The sequence below is a fragment of the Taeniopygia guttata genome, chromosome 6 (genome assembly GCF_048771995.1).
Source record: "Taeniopygia guttata chromosome 6, bTaeGut7.mat, whole genome shotgun sequence".
Lineage (NCBI taxonomy): Eukaryota > Metazoa > Chordata > Aves > Passeriformes > Estrildidae > Taeniopygia > Taeniopygia guttata.
In genome coordinates, this window is record NC_133031.1 from 2522669 (window position 1) to 2548034 (window position 25366).

At 43.1% G+C, this 25366-nt stretch overlaps 2 protein-coding genes across 3 annotated transcripts; one reads left to right on the plus strand and one right to left on the minus strand.

The window, feature by feature from the left end:
• Positions 1–4013: 4013 nt before the first annotated feature.
• LOC116808571 (uncharacterized) lies at positions 4014–8665 on the minus strand. Its single transcript, XM_072931410.1, has 5 exons — positions 8574–8665; positions 7725–7803; positions 5451–6263; positions 4494–4629; positions 4014–4160 (listed from the first exon to the last, which is right to left on the minus strand). Exons 1-4 carry the CDS (start codon positions 8663–8665, stop codon positions 4504–4506), a joined length of 1110 nt encoding a protein of 369 aa, XP_072787511.1. The 3' UTR covers positions 4014–4160; positions 4494–4503.
• Positions 5179–25193, plus strand: MACROH2A2 (macroH2A.2 histone). 2 transcript variants are annotated; one of them, XM_030275625.4, is made up of 9 exons: positions 5179–5363; positions 9562–9779; positions 16293–16399; positions 17615–17812; positions 19075–19185; positions 19551–19650; positions 20549–20638; positions 22318–22492; positions 24493–25193. In XM_030275625.4, exons 2-9 carry the CDS (start codon positions 9608–9610, stop codon positions 24656–24658), a joined length of 1119 nt encoding a protein of 372 aa, XP_030131485.3. In that variant the 5' UTR covers positions 5179–5363; positions 9562–9607; the 3' UTR covers positions 24659–25193. The 2 variants fall into 2 exon arrangements, with proteins under 2 accessions (XP_030131485.3, XP_012429846.4); XM_012574392.5 differs by lacking the exon at positions 5179–5363 and adding an exon at positions 6239–6380.
• Positions 25194–25366: the final 173 nt, after the last annotated feature.

Here is a 25366-nt window from a genome sequence, read left to right on the forward strand (position 1 = left end):
TATCACTATAAAATTAGATGGCTGGAGAGAGGACAGAGTCCTGCCTAGTGCCTGTGTAAGGGAAAGGCAACAACATCCGCTCAGCCCTAGCACTGGACACTGCAGAATCTGCAGTGGGAGAAAGCCTGAAGCCTCCCATGGCACAGCAGGAATTAATCAACCATAAGTCACAAACCCACACTAAGTGTGGAACTGAGACAGCAAGGGCAAAGAGGGGAGAGATAGACTCTAATTATGCCCATGCTAAAATAATTATCAGCTTTGTGTGTTGTCTTTGCCTGAAACTGAAACAACTGGAAGGTGTCCGTACGTCTCTCCCTTCCCCTCCTCTCCTGTATGCCCGGGTGCATTTCTGAGTGAGCCCAAGCACCAATGCAGTGCAGTGCAGGTTCCTTGCAATCAGCGTTGTGATGAAAGTCCATTAGCTCTGAGTGGCCAGACAGCAAAAGTGTGCTTCACTCCTGACCTCCTCTGGGTACAGACAGTGAGCTTGCAGTGAAGCCAAACCCTCAAGGATCTGGATGTTTAACAGGGACTGATGCCTAGAGTTATACAGGAAAACAAACATGCTTTGATGATCCAACTGGGAATGGAGTATGTGTTTGAAACTTTTGCTTTTATCATTCCTTAAGGCTTCAAGGTCACTCTTGTTAATAAAGTGATGGCTCCTGTATTGTTCTACCCTGGTAGAGCAGTGAAATCTTGCACTTGCTCAATAAATAAATGTTCTGGAGGCTTGCTCCGTCCTGCCTCAGACAAACCAAAGGCTGAGACCCAAAGGTTGGCTTGTTTCAAAACATTTTCATTTATTTATAGGACACAGCTGAGATTTTTTGTTTTCTTTTAGGGCTATGCAGTTAGCAGGAAAAATTAGGTAATGAGGTAAATGGTTTTGTTTGAAATCAAACTGAGGAACAATTATGAAAGCAGATAAGCAGGCAGTGCTGTGCTGTCCTTACCTGTGAAGCTGCTCTCAAAAGAACCTGGAGCTGAGCCAGGGAGACAGTGTGCTTGTCTGTGTCCCCAGAGGAGAAAGGAAATGTGTCACTGCTCCATACTACACCAGAGCGTGTGACAGCAAAGGGACAGAAATCCTTATTAGCACAGGAATAATCAATCAGATCTGAGATCCCTTTGCAACACAGTGAGAAGTGGGAAGTGTGATCTGTTCAGTGCAGACAGGGAGCTGAGTGACTCGGTGCTCAAACAGTGCTATGGCACATTGCTGCATCTTTGCTGCTCTGACAAACAAATACAGTTCTGCAAATGCCAAACCCAAATCATGGCATCAGGAGTCCCCAGAAAAAGAATGGGTCACTTTCTGCACCAAAAAGCTGTGCTATAGTAAATGCACATCGTTGCAAGTAGTTTTCTTAAATAAATTGACAGGGATAGAGGCATTTCTGCCTTTTAGCTTGGCAGTGCCTGGTTATCACATTGATCTTTTGCCAAAAGCATCACTCAAAAAAGTATGGTTTTATCCATCGAGCTTTCCTCAAACTCAGAAACTGAAATAGGTATTTTAGTAGTTAATGTAAAAAACTGCATTCCCTGGGGAGGCACAGAGCACCAAGCCAAGAGCATCAGTCCTTTCTCAAGTCACCACTCAGTTTCCTTAGCTACAAGTCTTTACCTGTTCTAATTCTTTGAAGAGGCCATTCTATACTTGTGATTCCCAGAGTTTTCCCTATCCCCTTCTGGCTGTGATTTCTGAGTTGTGGAGAAGGATCCTACAATGTATTCCTCAGGTGAAAACAATGTTATTTCCTGGGGTTTGTTACCTTATTCTTTTTTTCTTCATTCTGAAAGATATATTTGTAAATTTCCATTAGAAAAGAAAAAAAGCAAAACCCACAAAAAAAACCCCAAAACCCAAAAAAATCCCCACAACAACAACAACAAAAAGTCATGTTGATTGTAATTAAACATTCCATTGGTATTTTTACTTATATGACTAAGGAATAATTAAGATAATGATCCCTGCAGTCTGCATAGCTGCATTTAAGGATAAGTAACAAGGATTAAAACCTCCTTTTAAAGGATGAAAAGGCATCTTTGGTATTTTGTTAAGTTAATAAGCCACATTTGCGAATCAGTTGCTATTTGGGGAGGAAAGATCTTTCCCCTTTCTTACACACTATAGCTAACCTGTGACTGCAGCTAATCAGCCCATGTTAAACAATGTGTCAGAATCTGACACATACAAAGACTTTAAATTCTGAACTATGTGGGATGGTCTAATTTAAGAAAGTACTATTAAAGAGAGTTCTCCAGAAAATTAGGATGTAGGTTTTCTGGCTTCTTTAGCCCATGGTACCAAATCTACTGGCATAACAATCATATAAGCAATATGAAAAGTTGAGAAAGGGTTTAAAAATGGCTAAAAATGGGAAAAATCATTCATTACAGAAATATAGATTAGTTGCAGAACTCAGTTGTTACAGCTGTTCTCCATGACCATCATATAGAAACAAATCAACTTTGATTGCATTTGGTTATCCTAATGTCAAGGCAATGCTTACACTGATTTGATCAAATTCCCTGGATTATATACACACATAAAATGGAGCTTTTGGAGCACTTGGCATTCCTGTCCTGCCAGGACGACCCTGAACGCCTGCCAGCCCGAGCGAGAGTGAAGCCCTGTCTCTGGGTTCTGGAGCTATGAAATATTCACTGCAATGTTTGAGATATAACAGCTTCTGCCCCAAAATGAGAGTGCTATAAACAGGCTGTTTCCCTCCTCGCTGGGGAGTCAAGCAGGCAGCAGGCTAGAAATGATCAGATAGATGTGTTGTTTATTTTGACAAAGTAACAGATTGTATTTGCGCTCGGAAGGCAACAGGCAGATGGTCTTTGCACAACCTAGAGAGGGCAGGCCCCACTCCTGCTGAGTGGGGAAAGCTCTGCTTGACTCCAGCATGGCACAAATGAGGGTTAATAACAGCTCTGCCTTGAGCAGCTCCATCTAAATGGCTGGAACACGCAGGGACTGTGACCAGGAGTCTCTTACCTGCTCTAAAAAGCAGCTGGTTCCAAGGGTTCTGCTGTTCCTGAACAACAATTCACACCCGGTAACTGTTCCAGTGTTGCCTTGCTCTGATCTGCTCTACTCCAAAATTCTTTATTGTGTCACCAAGTGACTCCGAATCTTCCAGAAACATTTGAAGCAACATAAAATATCCACACAATGCTTTCAATTTTTAGATTAAGGATGGGTTGTATCCACTGGAGAGATAAAAAATGGAATATGAGTTTATGATGAAACTATTAAAATCACAACAGCACAAACATTGGTATTAAAATTCAGACATCTATGACAGACATAAAAAGTGCTACACTATGAAAAATTTCAGTGTCCTCTCTCACACTTCTCCAGCACTCCTATCTTCTTCAGAATGCTGTTTATAAACAGAAAAAATGTTGTTAGAAACAGAGGGAGTTCTAATGTTGAAAGTTTGCCTCACACAAAGACTTTTTTTTTCCCTTGAAAGACCTCCCACATGCTCGTGTTCTTATCACACAGCAACTATTTGATGTTAAACTCTAACAAACTGGGAATGTTTTCAAAAACCTGGGATGCTTATTTTGCCTCATCTCAAATTATTTTATATTACAAGGCCACGTACTGCATGCATGATTGTAAGGGTTTTTGGATGCAGTTATTTGTATCTGGAAATAGAGACATGTAAATGCTTTTCTCCCTTTTCACATGGGTTTTACATCGTCATTAATTTTTATGCTTAGTGCTTGAAAATCTTCCTGAGCTTCCTCCTACCCTCCCAATATGGTTCAATACACTGGCAAGCCTACAGATATCTTCTTTGATAAATTTCAACTCTCAGCGGGCAAGATAAAGGTAAGGCTTCCTTTTACATGTAAAATAAGTCATACATGAGATTTTTCTCCTATGGTCTCAAGGCATTTTGACCTTGTTTTCAAAAAGAAATGAGGAAGAGAACAGACTCCAATGAATTAACCCACACCAATGCACTGAGGCTCTTACTCAATGGTTGAAAAGAGAAAAGGTATCTTTATTTCCATTTTAACGACAGTCAAAATACAGCTGTGTAAAGGGAACTGCTTTACCCAAGGTCACAGGAAAATGCAGGTCCTGAACTCATTCTTCATGAGATGGTGCAATCCACAATTAACATAACCTGGGGAAATATTTCATTGCTTTTCTACCCACCATATCCAATTCTGTGCAGACATAGAATTGCTTACTTTGATGGAGCCAAAAACCAAACTCAAGTGAATCTTTTAGGATTTTTTACAGTGGTAAAGAGAATGCTGAATGCATGAATGGTTCTTTCTCTCTGTTGTTCCCAGACACCCTCCTAAAGCAACACTGCAAGCAAGGAGTGGTCTGTGTTAATAATGTATCTCCTAGTGCACTACAGTAGCACCCTAATGTCTTTATAGCAAAATCGGTGCAACAATGTATTTGTATAGGAATGAAGCTATAAACCCAGTCTGATGTGAAAATATACCTGAGATGGGTTAAAGAGGTGCAGCCCTGTACTCTCCTGTTTGCACCAGCCTCTGCTCATGGATTTGGCGCTGCCAAGACTCAAAACACAATCGCTTATTGCATCTCTTGGAGCTCGAGCTCTTGAATCCGTGCGACTGCAGGGAACAAAAGAAAAATCCCTCAGCTTCCATTTGGAAGGGAAGTTTGCAGCCCTCATGGACGAGTTGGAAAGCCCGTGAGCGCCCAGAACGCTCCAATGCAAGACAACACAAAGAGCTGCCGGCACTCTTTGTTACGGCCGTTCCAAACCGATTTGGGAATGCTGGAATATTTGGGTTAGAGGCACTATGGCGAGGCACGCAGTGCCAAAGGGATAGAGGGATGGATGGATCTCTCTAACAAAAACCAGGCGCTCCTTGAGCTTTACCCCAATCTTGGATCGCCTTGAAACCTCTCCATCTCCGAACTCCTCCACTCTGGGAAAGGATGGGAAGGCTTTCTGCCTTTACGCTCCCGGCTACCGCAAGCCCACTGGGACTAGGGTCGGGGGGGCTTTTCTTTGCTGGCGGGGAGGGGGCTGCTGGCCCCGCTGCAGCGCTGGGGCCCGGGCGAGGAGGGCGCAGCCGAGAGAGGGGGGCTGTAGCGGGCCCGGCTGCGGTGACTCCTCCTAGAGGCGGTATGTGCGGAGCGGGAGGGAACCCCTGCCGCCCCCTCGCCAGCCGCCGCCATCGCCATTGAAACATACAATACGGGAGAGCGGCTGAGGCGGAGCCCAACAGGGAAAGGGGGAGGAAAGGGGAGGGGGGGGCAAGGAGAGGAGGAAAAGAGGGGGAGGAAAAAGAGGAAGGGAAGACAAGAAGGAGGAGGCGGCGGCGGCGGGCGCCGGCAGGTGAGGGGAGCGGCGGCGCGGGGGTTCCGGGGGCCGCGGCGAGGCCCTGCTCCTCTCCTTCCCTCTTTCCTCGGCCGCACCACCCACCTCCTCCTCCTCTTCCTCTTCCCGGCGCCGCTGCTGTTCTCCGGGAGGGCCCGACCATGGCCGAGGCCGTGAGGGGAAAGGGCGTGAGGGGGGCGGGTGAGGGGCGGCCATAAAGGGAGGGGGGGGCGCGAGGCGGCGGCGGCGCGCGCGGGGCTGGCCCCGGGTAAGCTGTGTATGGGGGGGAGGGGGCGGTTCTTCCTCGCTCGCTGCCCCCGCTCGGCCCCCGCAGCGCTTCCCGTTCCGGGGCCGCGCGGCCGCCGCCGCAGCCGTCCCTTGGCGGGCAGCGGGCGAAGCCTCCGCGGCGGCGGCGCTCGCTGAGGGCGGCGTGAGGGGGGCCGTGACGGGGCAGCGTTTGCGCGGGAAAGCCGCGGCCACACCCCCACGCGCACGCACTCCGCTGCGCCTCAGGGCGCCTGCGCGGCCCGCCTGCTGCACCCGTCCATCAGGCGGCTCGCAGCCAATCACCGCGCTCCGTGCCCGGCCCGGGCTGCGGCAGCGACCAATCAGCGGGGCGGTGGGCGGGGCGGCGGTGCCGGGCAGCGGCGGGGCGGGGCGGGGCGGCTCTGAGGGGGTTCGGGCTCCGGTGTGGCCGCGGTGTCCCCCGGGCTCGGCGGGGTCCGAGCGCTCTCTGTGGGCTCGTCCCGAGGCCCGACCTCTCAGCCGCAGGGGTCGCTCGATGTTGTTTGTGAGTGTGAGCTGCCTCTGGAGGGACCCCCGGGTTTGGGGAGCCCTGGCAGCTTCTTTCACTGGTAACGCGCTCTGTGTGGATGGTTCTGGAGTCCGAGAGACGCCACACCTGCACTCTGAACAGCACTATGTTTGTGCTTTGGTGCCTTAGCAAAGACAGCGAGCCCCTGCTTCAGGTTTTCTGCGTTATTTTTCACAAATATTTCGTTTGTAAATGAATGTGCAGCCCAAGCTGGATCCAAGGTACGTCTGTGGGTTCCTTGTCAACTCCTGACTGTTCTAATAGATCTTCCGCTGGCGATGAGGGAAGTGCAGCTGTGTGGGTAGTCCTGCACCTCCTTTATTTTAGTCTTTGCTGAGCTGGAGCTCTCTCAGTGTTTGGAAGTCACGGTGCTCCGGGTGCTGGAGCCTCTCTGCTCAGGAGACAGGCTGGGAGAGCTGGGCATGTTCAACCTGGCCGGGACAAGGCTCTGGGGAGACCTTACTGCAGCCCTTCAGTGCTTGAATGAGGCGTGTGAGAGAGGGAGAGGGACTTTTTACATGGGCAGACAGTGACAGGGCGAGGGGAAGTGGTTTAAATCTAAAAAAGGAGAGATTTGTGTCAGATGTTAGGAAGGAGCTCTTCCCTTAATTCTTCCCTGTGAAGGTGGTGATGTCCTGGCACAGGGTGCCCAGAGAAACTGCAGCTACCCCATCCCTTGAAGTGTCCCAAGTCCAAGCTGGATGGGGCTTGGAGCAACCTGGTCCAGTGGAAGGTGGACTCTTAGGTATTTTTCCAGGAGGCAGAAGGAAAATGTCACTGGTTGCCTTGGGCTCTGAAGAAGGCAAAACTCAGCAGAGGAAAGCTCTACTTGCAATCATATTGTTGAGAGCTCCATGAGATGTTGTAGCTACTCAATCCCCCATAGCAACACAGGGATGTTGGAGTCATGGCAGAGTGGGAGCGTGCTTTGGCCAATTAAGGGATAGGGAAAATAATTGCTTTAAATTGCCCAAGCCCAAAGTCACGGCAGCCAGATACAGATACAGCCCTTGTAGCTCAGTGAGGACGGACTTGGCATGAGTGGCACAGGTTTATTTTTAAACGGAGGCTGCACTTCGTGAGGAGAAAGGTAGAGATGGTGAATCAGCTAGCAGAGAGGGAGCGAGTGTGGGTAGACTTTTCAGCTGATAAGCCCTTGAGGCTTGGCTGTGTCCTCAGAAGTGAGGAATTAAGACAGCAGTGCTCAACTTGTAGCTCTTTACCTGCTGGTTGCAGTTCAGGTGAGTGTGGCAGGGCTGAGCTCATGTGCCTCTTCCTGCAAGGAAACCAGATCCCTGTCTGTGGGATTTCTTTGTCCAGGTTCACAGGAGTTTTCTCCACATGTTTATTTGTCCAGATCCTGCTGTGACTATGCCCGAGCTTGGCTTTCTACCAAAAATTACCTCCTGTAGGAGTCAAAACAAGACAAGAGCACACTGCTCACACTGCTGTGTTTGCTGCTCCTCAGTGCACCCTGGTCCATGTAAGCTGCAAAGCAGAGACAGTGTTGGCAGAGTTTTGAAACTTCTTGTATTTAAGCTCTCACAGAATTATGCAAACATTACCTGCAGTGCATTTGGAGAGTATTTTGGGATTCCAAAAGTTGGCTTGGCAGCAGGGGAGTAAATAATGGCAGAGGGCTTCCTGTGAGAGAGAAGGGGAAAGTAAAGGAGTAGGCAGGGGTGGAAAGTTCAGTGATGGTAACAGAAGGATGAGCCAAAAGTGAGTAATTAAACATAAATTTATATAATGCAACAGCAAGGCCCAGATCAGTGTGGTTAATTGTATACAACTATGTTTTGATTTTCTGTCATGGAGATCAAGTGTAACAGTGGTATTTTCTGTGGATCTAATCCCTTGACGTCTGCCTTTTTCCATTGATTTTCACTCAACAGGGATTTGATGCTATAGGAACAAATATATGAGGGGTTAGCTTAATACAATTTTGATACAGGTAGTGTGCTCTTTCAGCATGGCTCTCTATAGGGGTTTCAGTCCTGGACTGAACTTTTGGGTGATGCAACTGTCCTGCCAGCATTGCAGGAACCTGTTTGTACCCTACTGCATACGTTTGTTAAGTTCCACTTCAAAAAGAGTTATTGTTGCTCTAAAGAGAAAGCTGTTCCAGAAATTGGCTCCTCTGATGGCTAAAAGCCTAATTCCCAGCCTAGGATTATTATTTGGATGTCAGTTGTCACAAACTGAAAATGACACGTTTTTAAGGGTTATAATTATTATGAAATTGAAAGTTTATATAGGGTTTTTCACAAGTTGCAAACTTCATTAAGGAAGGAAGCTTGTCTGGCCTCCAGTCCCAAGGCAGATCCAGTGCTGCTCGAGTGATTTCTGACATACATCCTCAAATTGTTCTGAAGTTGTCCTGATGGGAAGATTCTGCTGCCTCCCTGTCTGACCGAGTCTGGTGCTGCTCTCTCCCCTCTGCCATACAGCTTCTGTAAGAGTAGGGAACGCTTGCTCTCTCCACCTTCAGAGCATCCTCTTGCATCTCTGAAGACTAATATCATACCTCCCCACTTCTTTTCTCCTTCCCTTTGAGCTCTGTTACCACCACTCGTGGTTCCAGGCTGGCAGTTGGCAGGGAATTCAGAGTGGGATGATGAGCAATGCCAATTTTGATGTGTCTGTGTCTGATAGGTTTACTGGTTTAATCTTTCCCAACTTTCCTTATCATGCCCACATAATACATTGCATGCAGAAAGAAAAAATTGTCTGGCTGATACACAAGGGCATGCCAAGTTTTTACAGCTCCCTGCTGACCTTTGATATCATAAATGAAAAGATTATGATAAAATCTGGCAGTATCACCTAGATTCATTTTAATGCTTTTCCAAGTGTCTCCCTCGTTGTGTTTCCTTGTTTCATTGAGGTGAATGAGTGCTGGGAGTGAGGTAACTGTACCTTCCTTGGCAGAAATACCATCTGTGGCAGACCTGCTCTTTGTTTGCTTCCGAGGAGTAACCAGGCTCATAATTGGGCCCTCAGGGCAACTATCAAAATGGAGATAAAACCAGGTTTTGTAAACAGAGTTAAAACTTTCCCAAACATTATTTGACTGAGAGTGAGAACTGGAGGTGTAATTGTGACCACATGCAAGCTTTGGAGTGGAGTGGCAGATTCCAGGGTTTGTTGTGCATTTATCCCTAATCTTGTGGTTGCCAGAAAAATAAGGAGAAAACAAGGTTTGTTTTATTTGCTCCTGCTATTGCTACACTGACGGTGCAGTTCGAAAACAAAGTTATAGCAAATATTCCAATTATCCAGCTTTTAGTGAACAATGCCTGCACTTTAACAGGCGTTGAGGGCGGGTTTGAATTTTTTCTTCTGGAGCAGCAGCAACACGTGAAGGTGTTTCTCACCAATCCTGCCGGTTTTCTCTTGCAGCCCTCGGATTTGGAGCAAGGCGAATTGAGAAGCACGAGGCTGCAAGATGTCGGGGCGGAGCGGGAAGAAGAAAATGTCCAAACTGTCGCGCTCGAGCAGGGCCGGGGTGATTTTCCCCGTGGGGAGGATGATGCGCTACCTGAAGAAAGGCACCTACAAGTACCGCATCGGGGTCGGGGCGCCCGTGTACATGGCAGCTGTCATAGAGTACCTCGCAGGTAAACCAGAGCTGCTCCTGGCAGTGCTCCTCACACACAGAGGACAGGGTTAGCCACGGGATGGGATGTGAACATGTGGAGCACTCCTGGAAATCAGGATTTGTTGAAAGCTGCTGAAAATGCTGAGGAGGTTATTTGTTTCCTGGAGAGGCTGGGGGTGGAAATTCTCTCCTTTAGAGGCACCATGCTTGGTCACTAGCTGGAAGTGTTATTTTTAATTGCTTTGAACATCTGTGTAGTTTTTGTCCTAGACAAAAATGATATTAATTAGGTTTTTTGATACACCTGAATGTGAATAATAGGAGAAGAAAAAAACCCAAACCCACCTTGTGCTGCTTCTGTGCTTTTTAAGTGACAGAACTGTTTTGCTGGCTGCATTTCTCCTTGCAGGAGAGTATCTAAGTACTATGAAATATAAAAGTGTTTTTTTTTTTAATTTTGAAAACCCTTTTGCTTTGCCTAAGTGTATAAAGAAAGTATTCTGTGGTTAATTCTTCTTACATGCCCTGAGTTTTCTTTTTCCTGCCTTTCTGAAATTGAACTTTGAGGAAGGGGCAGGTGTCCCATGGTATCACCTGGTATCACCACAATCACAATGTACTGTGATTCTGTACAGAAGTATTTCAGAGTGTCCTTTGATCATATCTGCTGATTTTCTTGTTTAATTATGGAAAATAGCACTTCAGCAAATGGTTAGAATTCCTGGAGCAGAGAGGATTCTGGTTCAGGGTACTCGGGGGTTACAGATCAAGACTGAGGTGCATTGGAGAATCTGTGAGGAGTCACAACCTGGATGGAATTAGTTGAGTGAGTTGTGTTTCAGGAGTGTAGTTTATTGCCAAGGTGGCATGAAGCAGCTTGCATGGAGCCTGGTTGTCCATGCAACAGATTTTATGTAAACACTGCTGTCTTACATGTGAAGCTTGTTCTCACTACCAGACAATAAAAGCATTATTTTCCTTCAAAGGTGTGGAGAAAATCTGAGATCTCACTAATAAATTTCACTAATTTCACAATTTTACTATTAACACTAAATTTATCATGAAGCCTAATAGTACATTATGAAAATGTCCATGTTTGTGGCAGTACATTCCAGGATGAGAATCAATTTTTATTTTTTTTTTTCCCCTGAGGCTACTTCTGGAGCTGGAGTGACAAAGCATTGCTTGTGTTGAAGAAATCACAATAACTTTTATAACATAATGTGATGCATTGTGACTCTGCTGACTTTCTGTCTGGAGAGAAACACTTCTTTTCTTGTCTTACTCCATAGGGAGATATTTCTTGGATAAACATTTGGAGATGCTTGTTCTGAGCTGTGGCAATTTTTACAAGGTGCTGTAATAAATTGTCAGCAGCACATCTGGTATGTGCAACATTTCAGTGGTGCAGACTGACTTGTGGTCAGCACTGTTTGCCTATTACCTGAACTAGAACAATGTATGTCTTGGCTCTGCTCCTGGATAGTAAGAGCAGTTTAATTTAAATCATTAATCTGATATGAGCAGATTATGTGTGGGCCTACACTTTGCTTTGGAAAAAAAAGAATGTGTAGTCAACCAGGCAAGAAGATTGCTAGAGGTGTAGGCTGGGAGCCCACATAAATTGTAAGGGAGTACTATTTTCAGCTGTTTGGTTCAGCAGAGAACTCCTGTATATATTGTGATGGAATGGAGTAGTTTCTTGCAAACATCTGTGGTGGATTGTGTTCCTTCCAAACCAAAGTTCCTGTGCTCTATCCAGGGTCTTGTTTGGAAATATTACAAAGGTGGAGAGTTCAGTCAAAAAAAAAAAAAAAAAAAAAAAAAAAAAAAAAAAAGCATTGCAGCATCTAGACCTACTGATCTAGTTATTGCTAATATTACAGGTGAATAAAGTCATCGGTTTTGGGAAGCCTCTAGAAACAAAATAGGTTTTTCCAAGGGTAGTATATGTCAAACAGCTAAATTTTCTTAACATTATCTGATCTTTCTATTACAAATGTCATTCTTTTCTTCTGGATTTGCAGCTGTGAAATGGTGGTTCCTTAGGATGAAAGACTGCACGCAGGGGAACTCCTTCAGGCTAAATCTGGGAGGGTGGCAATAGGGGACTGTCACTTTTTAGCTGTTTCACAGAAGCAGATTGGACATATTTTTTTGTTATGTTAAAACATCCAGGAAAACTTCTCCTCTAAACCCCTGAGTGCTTCTCTGTGTTTGAGCAGAGATTTGATGTTTTACAAAAGGGGAAGGGTGGTCTCTGCCACCTCAGAGAAATCTGTTCTCTTTGGCCAACCTCTAACTTAGATAAAATACAGGTTGCTCATGCGCAGCAGGGACTTCTTTGACTTTAACATCTAAAATCTCTGAAGACTTGGTCCTCACTGAACACGTTCCAGCCTCTCTCAGCTCCCAAATCATAACATTGTTGGGAGGCAGGGGTTGTGGAAGAAGAATATTGATGTTAGAGACAGGAGCAGGGATAGGTCTGGCTACTGGCAGTAGGCAAATAATTGGTGAGGAGTGTCCAGATATCCTGCTAGGAAGCTGGAGAGCAAGTTGAAAAAATAGGAAATAGGCCAAGGGTTGGATGGAGTGGGTGCTGGTCGTGAAGAACCTGGGCAGGAATATTGAGCCTGAATAGAGAGAAAAAGCAGTGACTGTTCAGGAAAGGTGCTGAGATAGAAGTCTTGGTGTGGCTTGCCAGGGAAAGGAGATTGGAGCTGTGGGGAAGCAGGTCATGGCTGGGATAGGGGCAAGGTGGATGAGGCTGGAAGGGTCAGACAGGACCAGAACCACCTGAGTGCCTGCATTCCTCCAGGGCTGGCATGGGCCAGCAGATCTCTGTGAGTGACCAGTCCTGTGTGGTCTGCTGTTGGCCTGTATTTGTGCTGCCCCAGAGCACTGAGCCTCGTGGCTGGCATCATCCAGAGGGTGCACATGCATCTGGAGCATTCTTACTCCCACTTTATGGAGTTGAGGCTGCTGTTTGGCTTTGGTATGTGTTCTGTGCCACAGAGATACAAGACCCCTGGTTTTTTCCTTTGCAAGCAAGATTGATCATGGCAGCATCTCACAGCCATTATCACCCCCAAATGTGCACTTTGCCTTATCAACCCCATTGTTAAAATGCCAGCGATCACCACAGTGTAGAGGTGGTAGAATCTCAGGAAGAGGTACTTTCACCTCAACTGATCAGCTAATATGAAGATCTTCTCACAGTTCTAGACCTTTCTTTTTAATATCTGTGCTGTTTTACATTTTAGGCTTGAAAATCATATTGTAAAACTGCAGCTTAATTCCTATCCAGAAGGTTGTGTTTGCTGAGAATTCCACTGGCTTCAGAGTTTAAATTCTCTGAAAAATTGGCCTGAGTCCCATCTGATTGGGACTTTGCAACAGACTCATGGTCTGAGTGTGCACAGAGCTGCAGGCACAACCACCCAAAGCAAACATCAACTGCATATGTCCCACAGGGCATCTTCCCAAAAAGTAGGCAGAGAATACAGATGCTCCTTGATGGGGAAGCATAAGTCATGTCAGGGTGTGCTGGTCAGAGGAACTTGTGGAAGATCTCAATGGAAAGCCATCCTGTCTAAATTAGGGCAGAACACACCACCAGCAAAGGCTTCCTTCTTCATAGGAGTCACCTGGAATACTCTTCTGTCTGTTGTGCTCATCTGCCATGCAGAGACAAATCCAGCATCTTTCCACCTGTAAATGGAGGACACAGACTCCATCATTAATAGATTTTTGCAGAGTAAAGGTAGATTTTTATGTGGTAGTGTAACAGGAGCTGACACAATTTCTCCTGAAGAAGAGGTGGAAAACAAGACAACCTGGACGAAATCTTTCCAATTTGCTATCAGTAATTCTCATAGATCTTAGCAGTCCACTTTCCTACAAGCTCAGCTGAACAAAAACCTTTGGCATGGCTAGGATGCTTTAGTTCCCAGACATTTCAAATTTGCTGATCCATCAGCTAAAGAAAACTCTTTTTCCCTGTATGTCACAGGATGACAAGATGTAATTCTATTCAGGTCATAACTTGGCTGCAGCTTGTCTCTGCTGGAAGAGAGTTATGTGCTTCTGAAGATGTCTGGATTTGAAGTTAAACTTCTGATGTGGAGGCACCTTTGTGGATTTTGACTCTTGCAGGAAGCAATATTATTTGAGATTTCAATGTAATTCTTAATGCCTGTGCTTAGCGCACAAAGTAAAACTAACTCATGGCTGAGAATATCAAGATGCCCAGTTCCAAGAGAGCTTGTTATGGTATAGGACCTGTATTCTATATTCCTTCTATAATATCTATTTATATAGGTATTATAAGACCTATATTCTCAGACTTGTCTTTTTACAATTTAGATAAACTCAGTGGTTAAGAAGTTTCTACTTGAAATGTAAAGCAGTTTCTTTAGGGATCTGTTATTGTTAGCAGAGCATGTGATAACTGAAGCCTCCAATTTTGATATTGTGTTTTGTTAATGCCATTTTATATTCTTAAGATTATGAGCCCCTGCCTCAACCATTAGAAAAAATAGGAGTAGAAACCTTCACTAGAGGGAGGTAAGGCAATCAGTTACCTATGCAAATGTTTGTCATCCTTTGGTAAGTCATGTACATATTCCACAATCTGCCATACATCACCTCTGCCTCGGATTCCCTTCTTCCCAGTGTCCTGTGGCTGGCATTTGAGTGTTCTGCCTTTTTTGCTCTTAACATTAGGCAGAGGACTAAGAGTGCACCATCAGGATGCTGCTGGCCAAAGGACCCAAACCTGGGGCAGTGGGGTGAGCACACAGGTAGCAGGATGTGCCTGTTGTTGGCACACCTGAAAGAACTTCAGTTCCCACCCAGGTAAGTATGTGTTGGTTTTGGATTTTTTTTTTTTTTCCCCAATGCAATTTTCCTCTGCTGTCAGCACACATCTGCAAAACCCACTGGAGGAGCCTGGGTCTCTTTTCTTGCTCTCTGCTGGTCTGCACAATGGATGGGATCTGTTCCTGCTGTCTGCTGCTGTGTTAGCTCTGCTGGCTGAGGTCTGGGAGAGGGTCTGACACTTGCAGCTCCATGGGGATGAATATAGCTGGATTATGTGAGATCTCTTTTCAGTTTCCTCCTTTAAAATCCAGGACAGACTAGGAAATGCTAGAGCTGAGAGGTTCCTGCCCTAACTTTTACACTTCATTGTGAATATGTATATAAATATTTTTAAAAAGGCTTTTACATTTCCAACATTCAGTTAAATATGTGTGCTGCATAGCAGTGAAAACTGGAAGACAAGTTTGTACTTTTGTTATTCTGAGTGGAATTGAAAGCTTGTATTTTTCCCATGAGCCAGAGCTAAGCCCCATGTTGAAATAGTTTGGATTTTAGCCAGACATTATGTATGTTTCCACTAGATTTTTCATGAAAGTTCTTCTTTTTATAGTCGTTATAGTTCTTTATGTAGTTTGTAAAAAGGAGTAGGATGTCATTAAGACATCAATAAATTATCAACAGGACACTGATTGGCTGTAATTTTCATATTCCTGTTACTAACAAACATAAACCCAGAAGACAAGGACACTGTATATTTTTAAAATTAAAAAAAAGTGTGGATATGATTTTTAGGAGTAATTGGAGGGAAAAAAATTCTGTTCTCCTTCCTTCTCAGTGTTCAGTAGAAACAGTAGAGTTCAGTAGAGTTCTTACATGAGAAATAACTTCTGAGTAGAGGTCAAACTATGTAAGCTAATGAATGATACTGATTGTTACAGTCCAAATAAACTTAAGGAGATGTGTCTGTATTTCTGCAATAATTAGGAAAAGCTCAGTGACTTTGGTTACAACATTTATATTGTTTCTCTAACTGGTAGTTAGACCAACTACCTTTGAAGTGACCTCCTATTCCCAGAGATGTAGAAGGACCCTTCTATCAATATTCCATGTATTGAAGCTCTCACGTTGTTTCTGCTTGCATCTGGATCAAACCTTTCATCTCTTGTTCTGAAATGAAGCTTCTCACAGATTTTCAGTGCCCTTTAATGCAGAATTCCAGCAGTGCCTGGCTAGTGTGTTGGCTTTCCAAGTATTTCTTCAAATGCACCTCAGTCTTCATCTTCCCTGGTCCTGAGAATCCTTGCTGTTTGCCAGAGCTGTCTGTTCCAGGTTGGGGCTTTCACTGCATGCTTGATTGTTCTGTTTTCACAGGGCTGCTGATAAATTCTGGACTACTGATGTACATTTTTAGGGTTTTTTGCCTTTTTGAAAGAGAATTCTGACTTGAGACTCTTAAACGAAATTATGTGAACCAAGCTTAGTATATTTTCTCCTTTAGAGAATTAGGAAGGACAAATGAATTTATCGAAATTTAGAGATATATTGAGTGGGGTTTGGTTTCTGCCTTTGTCTAGTGAGAAGTGAGTCCCTTTAAATCTGGAAACATCCCTGAAAAGGTAAAGGGATATTAAGAAGCAGTGTAAAATGTGTATGCAGCATGTACCTAAGCTGCATTTTTGTTACTGGTTTTTATCTTGATGTGTTACAGCTGAAATCCTGGAGCTGGCAGGAAACGCGGCACGGGACAACAAGAAAGGAAGGATTGCCCCCAGACACATCCTCCTGGCAGTTGCAAATGATGAGGAGCTGAATCAGGTGCTTGTTTACATTTTGGTGCAGGCTGTGTGCTGTGGCTTGAGTGAAGGTGCTACCAGGGAAGGTTAGAAACAGATTAGTCCGAGTCATGAGATCGCAGTTTTCGGAGCAGAAAATCGTGCCCTCTTAAAAAAAAGCAAACAAAAATTAAGGTTATTACATACCTCATCTTAAATCTTATGGACATAAACTTTGGTTCTTCTTAGCCCATGAGTCCTGTTGAAACAAGTAGTTTTGATGCTCACTTTTTCCTCAGGGACATTCAATACTTAAAGAAAAAGTGCAAGACCTTTTCCCAAAAGCTGTAGAAATGTGTGTTTTCTGTTATACTGGCTATGAGGCCCATGCTGGGTAGGGATCTGGCTGCCTCTCTGCTATTGCTGCCTCCCTGTCTGTTTGCCCAAACTGTGGTTTTCAGCACCCTGACTCCTGGGATCACTTGTGGGATCACTTCTGCTAAACTTGTTGAGTGAGGACAGAGATCACAGCATGGGCTGCAGATTGTACTATTCAGGGCTGCTGAAAAGGTTCAGTCAGGATCAGAGCATCTCCTCTGTATGAAGATGGATGATGTCATTCACACTTTGAATACTCCTGCACTTAATATGACTGCTTTAAATAATGAAAATGTGGTGTCCATGGAGTCATGTGGCTCTGTTTCCAGTCAAGTGGAGTAAAAATTCAAAACAGGCCAGAAGAGAAAGTATGCTAACTCTACCAGCCCTTTCCCAGCTCTGTGTTTCTGGTCAGTGACCTGTGAATTGGGATCTAGATCCAGTGCTGTCTCTTAGGAATTAGCCAGATTTTGTTCTCTACATGGTATCACAGCCCATTCCTGTTGTTAGCCTCTGCAAAACAGGTCCTTGGAGCTTTTCCTTGCTTTCACTGCATCTGTTTTCCTACCAAAGAGATCTGCATCCAGTCCTCCTTTGAACAGGGCTGTGCTGGAGTCTTTTTTTTTAAGTAGCCCACAGACACTCTTCTTCTTTTACCCTTATTCACTGCTTGTGAATCACCAAGGACAGGTTTGCACTAAGATGGGTACTGGAAGTGGGAGGAATGATTGTGCAGCAACAAAATTCTCCAGGATGTGCTGTCTGACTTTGCTGTCACCTGCCAAGTTCCTTGTTATTGTGGATTTTCTCCCTAACTGTTTTTGGTGGTGCAGGCTAAGAGGATCTGTAATATGCTTCCATGCACTGCTTCTCCTTGCAGTTGCTCAAAGGTGTGACTATTGCAAGTGGAGGTGTCCTGCCCAGAATTCAGCCTGAGCTTCTAGCCAAGAAACGGGGTGCCAAAGGCAAATCTGAGACCATCCTTTCCCCTGCTCCTGAGAAGAAAGGGAGGAAATCCATGGTGAACAAAAAGAGTGGGAAGAAGGCAAAGTCTACCAAGGCCCGGACGTCCAAAAAGGTAAGCACTGGGCAGGTACAGATTCTGTCACCCTCTGCAATATTTCCTTGATAATTGTGTAGAAGCTCTTACCTCCAGACTACCTCTGTGGCAGTGAATCCTTTTAAAACAAAGGAAGCTGTGTTCTGAAACATTTTCTACCAGAGAGATGTCATTCTTTCAGCCTTGCACAGTTACTGGGTTGGTGGTAAAGATTTTTCACTGCCAAGAGAATTTGTCCCAACATGGAACGTCAATGTCATTGTGACAAGCTCATTGTTTCATGTGTTCTTAGCTGTGCTGTTGTTAGTGATTTTTAGAAGAAGAATAATCAATCAGAACTTGACCACTGCACCTTCCCTTAGGGTTGCCCATCTTCCTATCACTGTCCAAAATGGGTTAATTTGCTAAAGCAGTAACCCAGATCAGTGCTCTTGGTTTGTTGTTCCAGAACATGCACCTTGAAACACTGCTGAGCTTTTCATTGGGTAGAGTTAAATGATACTGAGCTTTGACTTAAACTTTTAAAACTTGGATTAAGCCTATTTTTTCAAAGTTTTAATACAGTTCCATAGCTGATAATATGCAGAAACAGACTTTAAAAAGAAAACAGAATTGCTTAATGGGATGTTTAATTGGATACCTCTGTGCATGGATCTCAGCTACCACCTTACTTTGCATTGTGCACATGCAGAGTTTGGACTTGTTAGGACGTGGTAGCTCCTTGACATACCTTAAAGCAAATATTGAGAGATGTGAGGAGATGCTTTTTTAGCCCTCTAGGACTGATAGGTTTTCTGCTCCTGAAAGTAAGCTATAAGAAGGCTTTATCACTTAATAACTGAGACTTAAATGTTTGTTTTTCAGACCAGAAGGTTTTTTTTTTCTTCAGATTGGAGCATTTGACTGGGTTACTAAGTGACTAAGTATGATTTAATATGAGGTTCTGCTCTGTTAGCAACAAAAATAAACTAACACATGCCTACCCATATAAATACAGCCTTAATTGTCAGTAAATCTACAGATGGGTGTGGGTGCCCTGCCTCTGAATGTGACTACAAAAGTATGTAGTGCCTCAGATGAACCACTGATTTATCATTATATAAACCGTGCAGACCTCTGTTGTTACATAATCTTAGGGGATTACGAGGCTATGAGTAACATATTGATCTGAGAATATAAGATTTGTAGTAAGTTAAATCTCTCCATTATTGAATAATGCTAGATGGTGATTATCTTGTTTCCTTTAAGAAGTCTTGCTTTTTTATTCTTTTATCAAATAGAGCAAACAAAAGGACAATGAAAAAGAAGGAGCTTCAAATTCAACAACTGAAGATGGACCTGGGGATGGTTTCACTATCTTGTCCTCCAAGAGCCTTGTACCAGGACAAAAGGTAATAAAGAACAATAACAGACTGGGGGCTTAGCATGAGGGGAAGAATGCTTTTCTCTTCAGCCAAAGCATTTCCAAAATCAGCCTTTTTTTTCTTTAAATTATGATGTCAGAACATTAGTTTTCTAGTAATAGCTTCCTCTGGAGCAAGCTCCCAAGTTGTAGGCATATCCCCAGATAATCTGAGTGGTGTGCAAATTAATTAATTAAAAGCTAAAAGTCAGAATCACACATACTGAAGAGAATAAAATAGCTGGTCTCTGAAAGTCTGAATCCAGCCTTCTTTCAGCCAGCTTTTTGGTATGAAAATGATTTTGCACTTGGATTACTATTTATTTGTTCCTCCCCCTCATTATTATTTTTCAGCTTTCTCTGACACAGAGTGACATCAGCCATATTGGCTCCATGAAAGTAGAAGGCATTGTTCACCCTACAACTGCTGAAATAGACCTCAAGGAGGAAATAGGTGAGGCTCTGTATGTGGAGAAAAAATCATCTAGAGCTGGAACAGTAGCTGGTTTACTGGCTGCCTGCTGAGATCCCACCCTGTTTCATCTGAATCTAGCCCAGGCCTAAATATCACTTACAGCTTCTGAAAATCAGGCTGGATCTGACTAGGTATAGCAGGCTAATCACTAATTTGTTTGCTTTTAATCACAAGCAAAACACAGATAAGTTGTTGAAGCACATGAGCAGCAAAGGTGTAAATAATTAGTATTGAGGTGTTTACTGGCTTATTTTTACATTTGTATCTGAAAATTGCATTACAATATTATATATTATTAACATTTCTAACTATGACTTTCATTGAATGATATTATGTAATTTAGAAATACTCATGTACAAAGTCTTATACTGCTTATGCAAAATAAGGAAATACTGTTATTACAAATATGGAAATTTAAGCAGGAGGGAGATAAAAAGCTATTCAGCCAGTCACACAGGGGGCACAGAATCTAGTAGCAAACTTTTGGATCATTGTTTTTGAGTCATCAAGACCTTCACTGACATCCCAGCTGTGTTTGTTTCAGTAAGTAATGGGGTTTGTATGTTGGGTTCATTTTGGAGGCTGAAAGCCTGAGTCCTGAAAATCCCACTGCATGCTATTTTAGCATGAATCAGAGTGAATAGCATTCTTACAGATATTTATATTAAAGTAATTTCCAGTAACAGCATACAGGGCTCTTCAAAACCATAAAAAGTAAAGTTTGTCTGTGTCTAGGCAGAGTGGTAAACATAAAAATCAGCTGCTGCTGATAGAGGGAGGCAGGATGGTGTGTGTACAGTGTTCTTTTAAATAATGTAGACTTGTTTTTCCAAGCTGATACTCTGAAGTCAAGGCCTTTTGCTCTGTGTCCTTGCAGGCAAGGCGCTGGAAAAGGCTGGAGGCAAAGAGTTCTTGGAAACAGTGAAAGAGCTTCGCAAATCTCAAGGACCTTTGGAAGTTGCTGAAGGTAAGAAGGATCCTCTGCTCTCTTTTGGACATGGCTCATTTTATATGTTCTTTTCTCTGGACATTCTGATCTGTTCCTGTTGTTATGTGTCTTTGCTTATGTGATGTGTTTCCTCAAAGCTGTTGTTGACATGGGCAGCCTACTGAGATGGAAAAAAAGGAAGAATAAATAGGATACCTGTGTGCTGTGCACATTCTGTCTCTCGACTGATCAATTTGTCTTAGGCAGTTTCTGAGTATGGGAGTCCGAAAGTTAAGGAAATCTTGTGCCGCCTTTCCCTGTTTGTACTGCAACCTTAGTGAGAATCAGAAACAGCTCTCAGCCTAACACGAGGCATAGGAAAAATTAGTGATACTTCATAAATTATTCTCCTTTATGCATATTTGATAAACATATGTAACCCACATAATTATCTTACTTTGAGCACAGATGAAGATGTGATACAATCTGCAGAGCTGGCACGCTTTTTGGAAGAGCAATTGCTCAGACACTGCAGCTGCTTTATTAGAGGAGCTCCCTTCAAGGGTTAACACATTTGTAGCAGGGAATAGTTTGTGACCTGAGATTGTGCTTCCTTTGTGGACAGATTAAACCAATTGAAGGTGTCTGGAAGACAGATGGAGAAAAGCTACAATATGCCTTATTTGGCTTAGTATCTCTATAGCCCCCCCCAAAAAAAAAAGCTTTAAATAGTCTAGTTTGGGAAAATTCCTAATTGAGTAGCCTAGTTTTATCATTTGAAATGACAGAGAAATTTTTATACAAGATAATTCGCTTCACTTTCGTATCAAATCAAATTTATATGCTGTAAAATCAAAGTAAACTACTTTTCTGTGTCAACATCACTACCTAACTAAAAGATAGACTCCTTTTATATTACTAAGACACCTGGTTAAAATTTAAGTAGCACAGAATTCCTCTATGCTTGCAACAAAATTCCTCTGTGTTGGAGAACAAGTGAATACATCCAGGATTTTCATCCTTGGGCTAATTCAGTCGTGCACAGAGGATTTCAGAATGTTTAACCTGAGATTACCAAGACACCCAGAGTTTCCACTGTGCTGGTGGTGACAATTGCAACAAAAGCAAACTGATGCCATGCTGTAAGCTCTGCAGGTCCTGGAGAAATATTACACTTTCTGAAAAATTAATCTGAGATTCCTAATTAGACATAATTGGTGGAGACTTTCAACAAACAACTTTGATTTTCATGTTCCTTTCTGAAATTATCCAGCTGTGAAGTGGATCTACATATTACTCCCCAGCTCTCTGGAGTTGTAAAGATGATGATGATGATGCAGGATATTTGTCCAAAGCACTCAGTGACAGCTCTGCAGAAATGTCTGTGGGGATTACTGATACTGTATTTAGGGCGAGGTTTTTGTACTTTGCATAAAACAAGCCCAGAGGCCGTGCTGAATGAGAGAGCTAAAAACCATTATTGAGTAGCTGTGTGCTAACCAAATGAGCCCTGGGTTCTTTGGTCTCCAAAGAAATAACAATTGATCACAAAAGGAATGATGAGACAGGTTATTACTGCAAGTGAGCCATTTTGGTGTATTTTAACCCCACTGTATTTCTGTGGAGAGGTGAGGTAATTAAGAAGGTACTTTGGGTTGAGAGGTCGTTGCAGGGCGGTTTCTGTCCCAAACTAAATGTTATATTTTCATTTGTGTTAGCTGCACTCACTCAGTCTAGCGGCCTAGCGGCAAAGTTTGTCATCCACTGTCACATCCCACAGTGGGGCTCGGACAAGTGTGAAGAGCAGCTCGAGGAGACTGTCAAGAATTGCTTAACAGCTGCAGAAGACAAGAAGTTGAAGTCTGTGGCTTTCCCCCCGTTTCCCAGCGGCAGGTAGGACTCCCTGTGTCAGGTAGCAGAGGTGGAATTGGCTGTCAGAGCTGCTGACAGAGAGGTGCCCTGTGCTCTGTGACCCTGCCTCTGCTGCTGCCATCTGACACACAGCTGCTCCAGAGGAATCCAGCCTGAAGTGCAGTGTTTGCATGAAACTGCCAGAGAGCCTTTGTAAAGAGAAATTAGCCAACCCACAGGAGAGCTGAGTGGGCTTGCTGTGTTTTCTATTGCTAGGCAGTCATTTTCATTCCTCTGCACCACCTCGGGTTTTGTGTCCCTTCATTTTGCTGTGGGGAGTCTTATTAAACCTGCATTTGTACTAATAAGATTATAGCAGCATAATACTGAAGGCAGGTAGCTGTGATGCCACCTGAGCTACTGGATGTGGGGTGTTCACTTAAGCCCTCCTGATAATAGATATGGAAAAGACTTGTCACACAAAACCTTTCAGAAGAAAATCTTTTTCTCAAATGTAGATCTGCTTTCAAAAGGGAAACCTATTAAAGCAGGTGTGAAGCCACACCTTTCTTTCTCAATAACTAGCAAGTAGAATGTGTTTGACTTAGAAATCTGAAGTATTTTTCTTTTTTTCTTTCAAATTTATTTCAAAATCAACAGTTTGTTGGTCGCTGATGAGGGGATCTTACTGCTAACTGCATGAGTTACTTTGTGTTAGAATTCATGTTGCTTAGATTTATTTTGAAATGTAGCCACTGATTTTGGTCATAGTGCCCAAAGAGTAGAGTACATAGTACATTCCTGTTGTGTTGGCCTGACAGTGAATAAAATGAAAGTAAAACTGCATTTGATCAGTGAAATCACCACACATCACTGAATACACAGCAGGTTAAAATGCCATTTTTACACAGTTACTCTTCAAAGCAAAAATATTTTTATGGATCAGGACAAAAGATTAAATAGAGGGGCAATCATTTTAGTAATATTTTTAATATACAGGTATTTTTGTTTGTGGTTTTTAGTGGGAGCAAAATGTGATACAATTTTTTAACAGTCTTTAGTGTAAAAATTAACTATAGCTTTTGATACCAATAGAAATAGCTTCTAGACTTCATGTTTTCTAAGAGTTTAGAATCAGAATAATCCCATTATTGGACCATTAGTCTCAATGCAGATCCTGCTGCTGCTTTGTTCCATTTCACTCTGTTTCTCTTACAATTATTCCTCCTAAGAGAAATGGAGAGTCTTACCAGATGCTGTGGTTTACATTTCATTTATCAAGGGACCTCAAATTTGCCTGAAAAAAAGCAGTTTTTCAAATAGAACTTCCTGGTTTTGCTGTAATTTTACTCTACCTACGTGTCTGCATCTGAAATGATGGTTTTGTGGGTAGATAAAGAATTATACTATATCAATTATGTGAATTCTAGTTTTCCTCTGTCCCATCTTAGGGACTATTCACAGTAACTGATGTAACATCGGGATACTTCAGTTGTGCCAGATCTTTTTGATGGTTTTCAATATAAATATGATTGTAGGTTAGAGAATATTACCATCAAGAGGAGTGAATGAATGCATCTCGATCTTAATACGGCTTGGAGTCGTAATTTCAATTATTTTCACAGGAATCCCAAGCACAGTATTTTAATGACAGAGCAAGGAAGTCAGCTAAGTAGGTGATGCTTTGCTAAAAAAAATAATCATCCTTGAAATTTTTAGCCTGCCCAGCATGGCATGGAAAAATTTATTTCTAAGGGCAACATTTTAAAAAATTAATAATTATAAATAAAAAATAAAAAACAAATTTTAAAATTGTAAACAAAAAAATTTGGTCCTAAGAAGTAGAAGCAGATGGAAACAGAAGCTGTGCCAGCAAGGAAACTTAATTCAGCAGCAGGTGAATATTGCTATGGAATCCTTGGGGTCTGCCAAACTGCAAGTAGAACTATCTTAGCAGCCTGTGGCTGGAACAGCCCTGGCTGGCTTCTCCCAGCATCCCTGCCCAACACTCACCTGCTCTCTTTTCTTCCCTGACCACACAGAAACTGCTTCCCAAAACAGACGGCAGCCCAGGTGACCCTCAGAGCTATTTCCACCCATTTTGATGGCACCAGCTCTTCCTCCTTGAAGAACATTTACTTTCTGCTCTTCGACAGTGAAAGCATTGGCATCTACGTGCAAGAAATGGCCAAGCTAGACACGAAGTAGCAACGGCAGCCAAATGAAACTTTATTTTTCAACAAACTTGAGTAGCATTAAAAGCATTAGAGGTGGGTTTTATTTTTTCAATGTGACGATGAGGGGGAGTGGTAGTAGTGTGACGTGTTGTGACTTGATGGAGAGCTGTGATTAGAGATGAGAGGGGTTTAGTCTGATTTCTTCATGCCATTTTTATCACCTTAAGCAGTTGAGTTATCACCTGGCTTCAGGAGTTTAGTGTCCTTTGTTACTTTAGTTTAGAAGTTTTTAAAGAGTAACCTCATTTTAGATTTGTAGCGATGATTTCTTCACACACACACACACATGCCACTTTCAAGAAAGCTCTTAAATATGTTCTGCTCCTTTTTCCCCTCCATTGAGGGTAGATGGTAAACTTCTGCCTTCAGCCCACAGAGAGGTGAAAAGGGTTTTAGAAGTGATGCATGAGGAGCTTCTGTTTTGCTTTTAGCTCACAATAACTTCTGTAATTACTGAGAATATTTCATGGTGATTTTGTTTGTTTTATAAGAAAAAAAGAAAAAGATGTGTCAAGTGTGGTTATTATTATAAACCCTAATTTTGCTCTGGGGATTTCTCACCCTAGAAAGAAAAAAAAAAAAAAAAAGGAAAAGAGAAGGAAAAAAAAGCAGCAGCATCTGTAATTTAGTGCTTACCCTATCACAACCAACAGCTTTTCTGGCTGAAGTTTGGTACTAT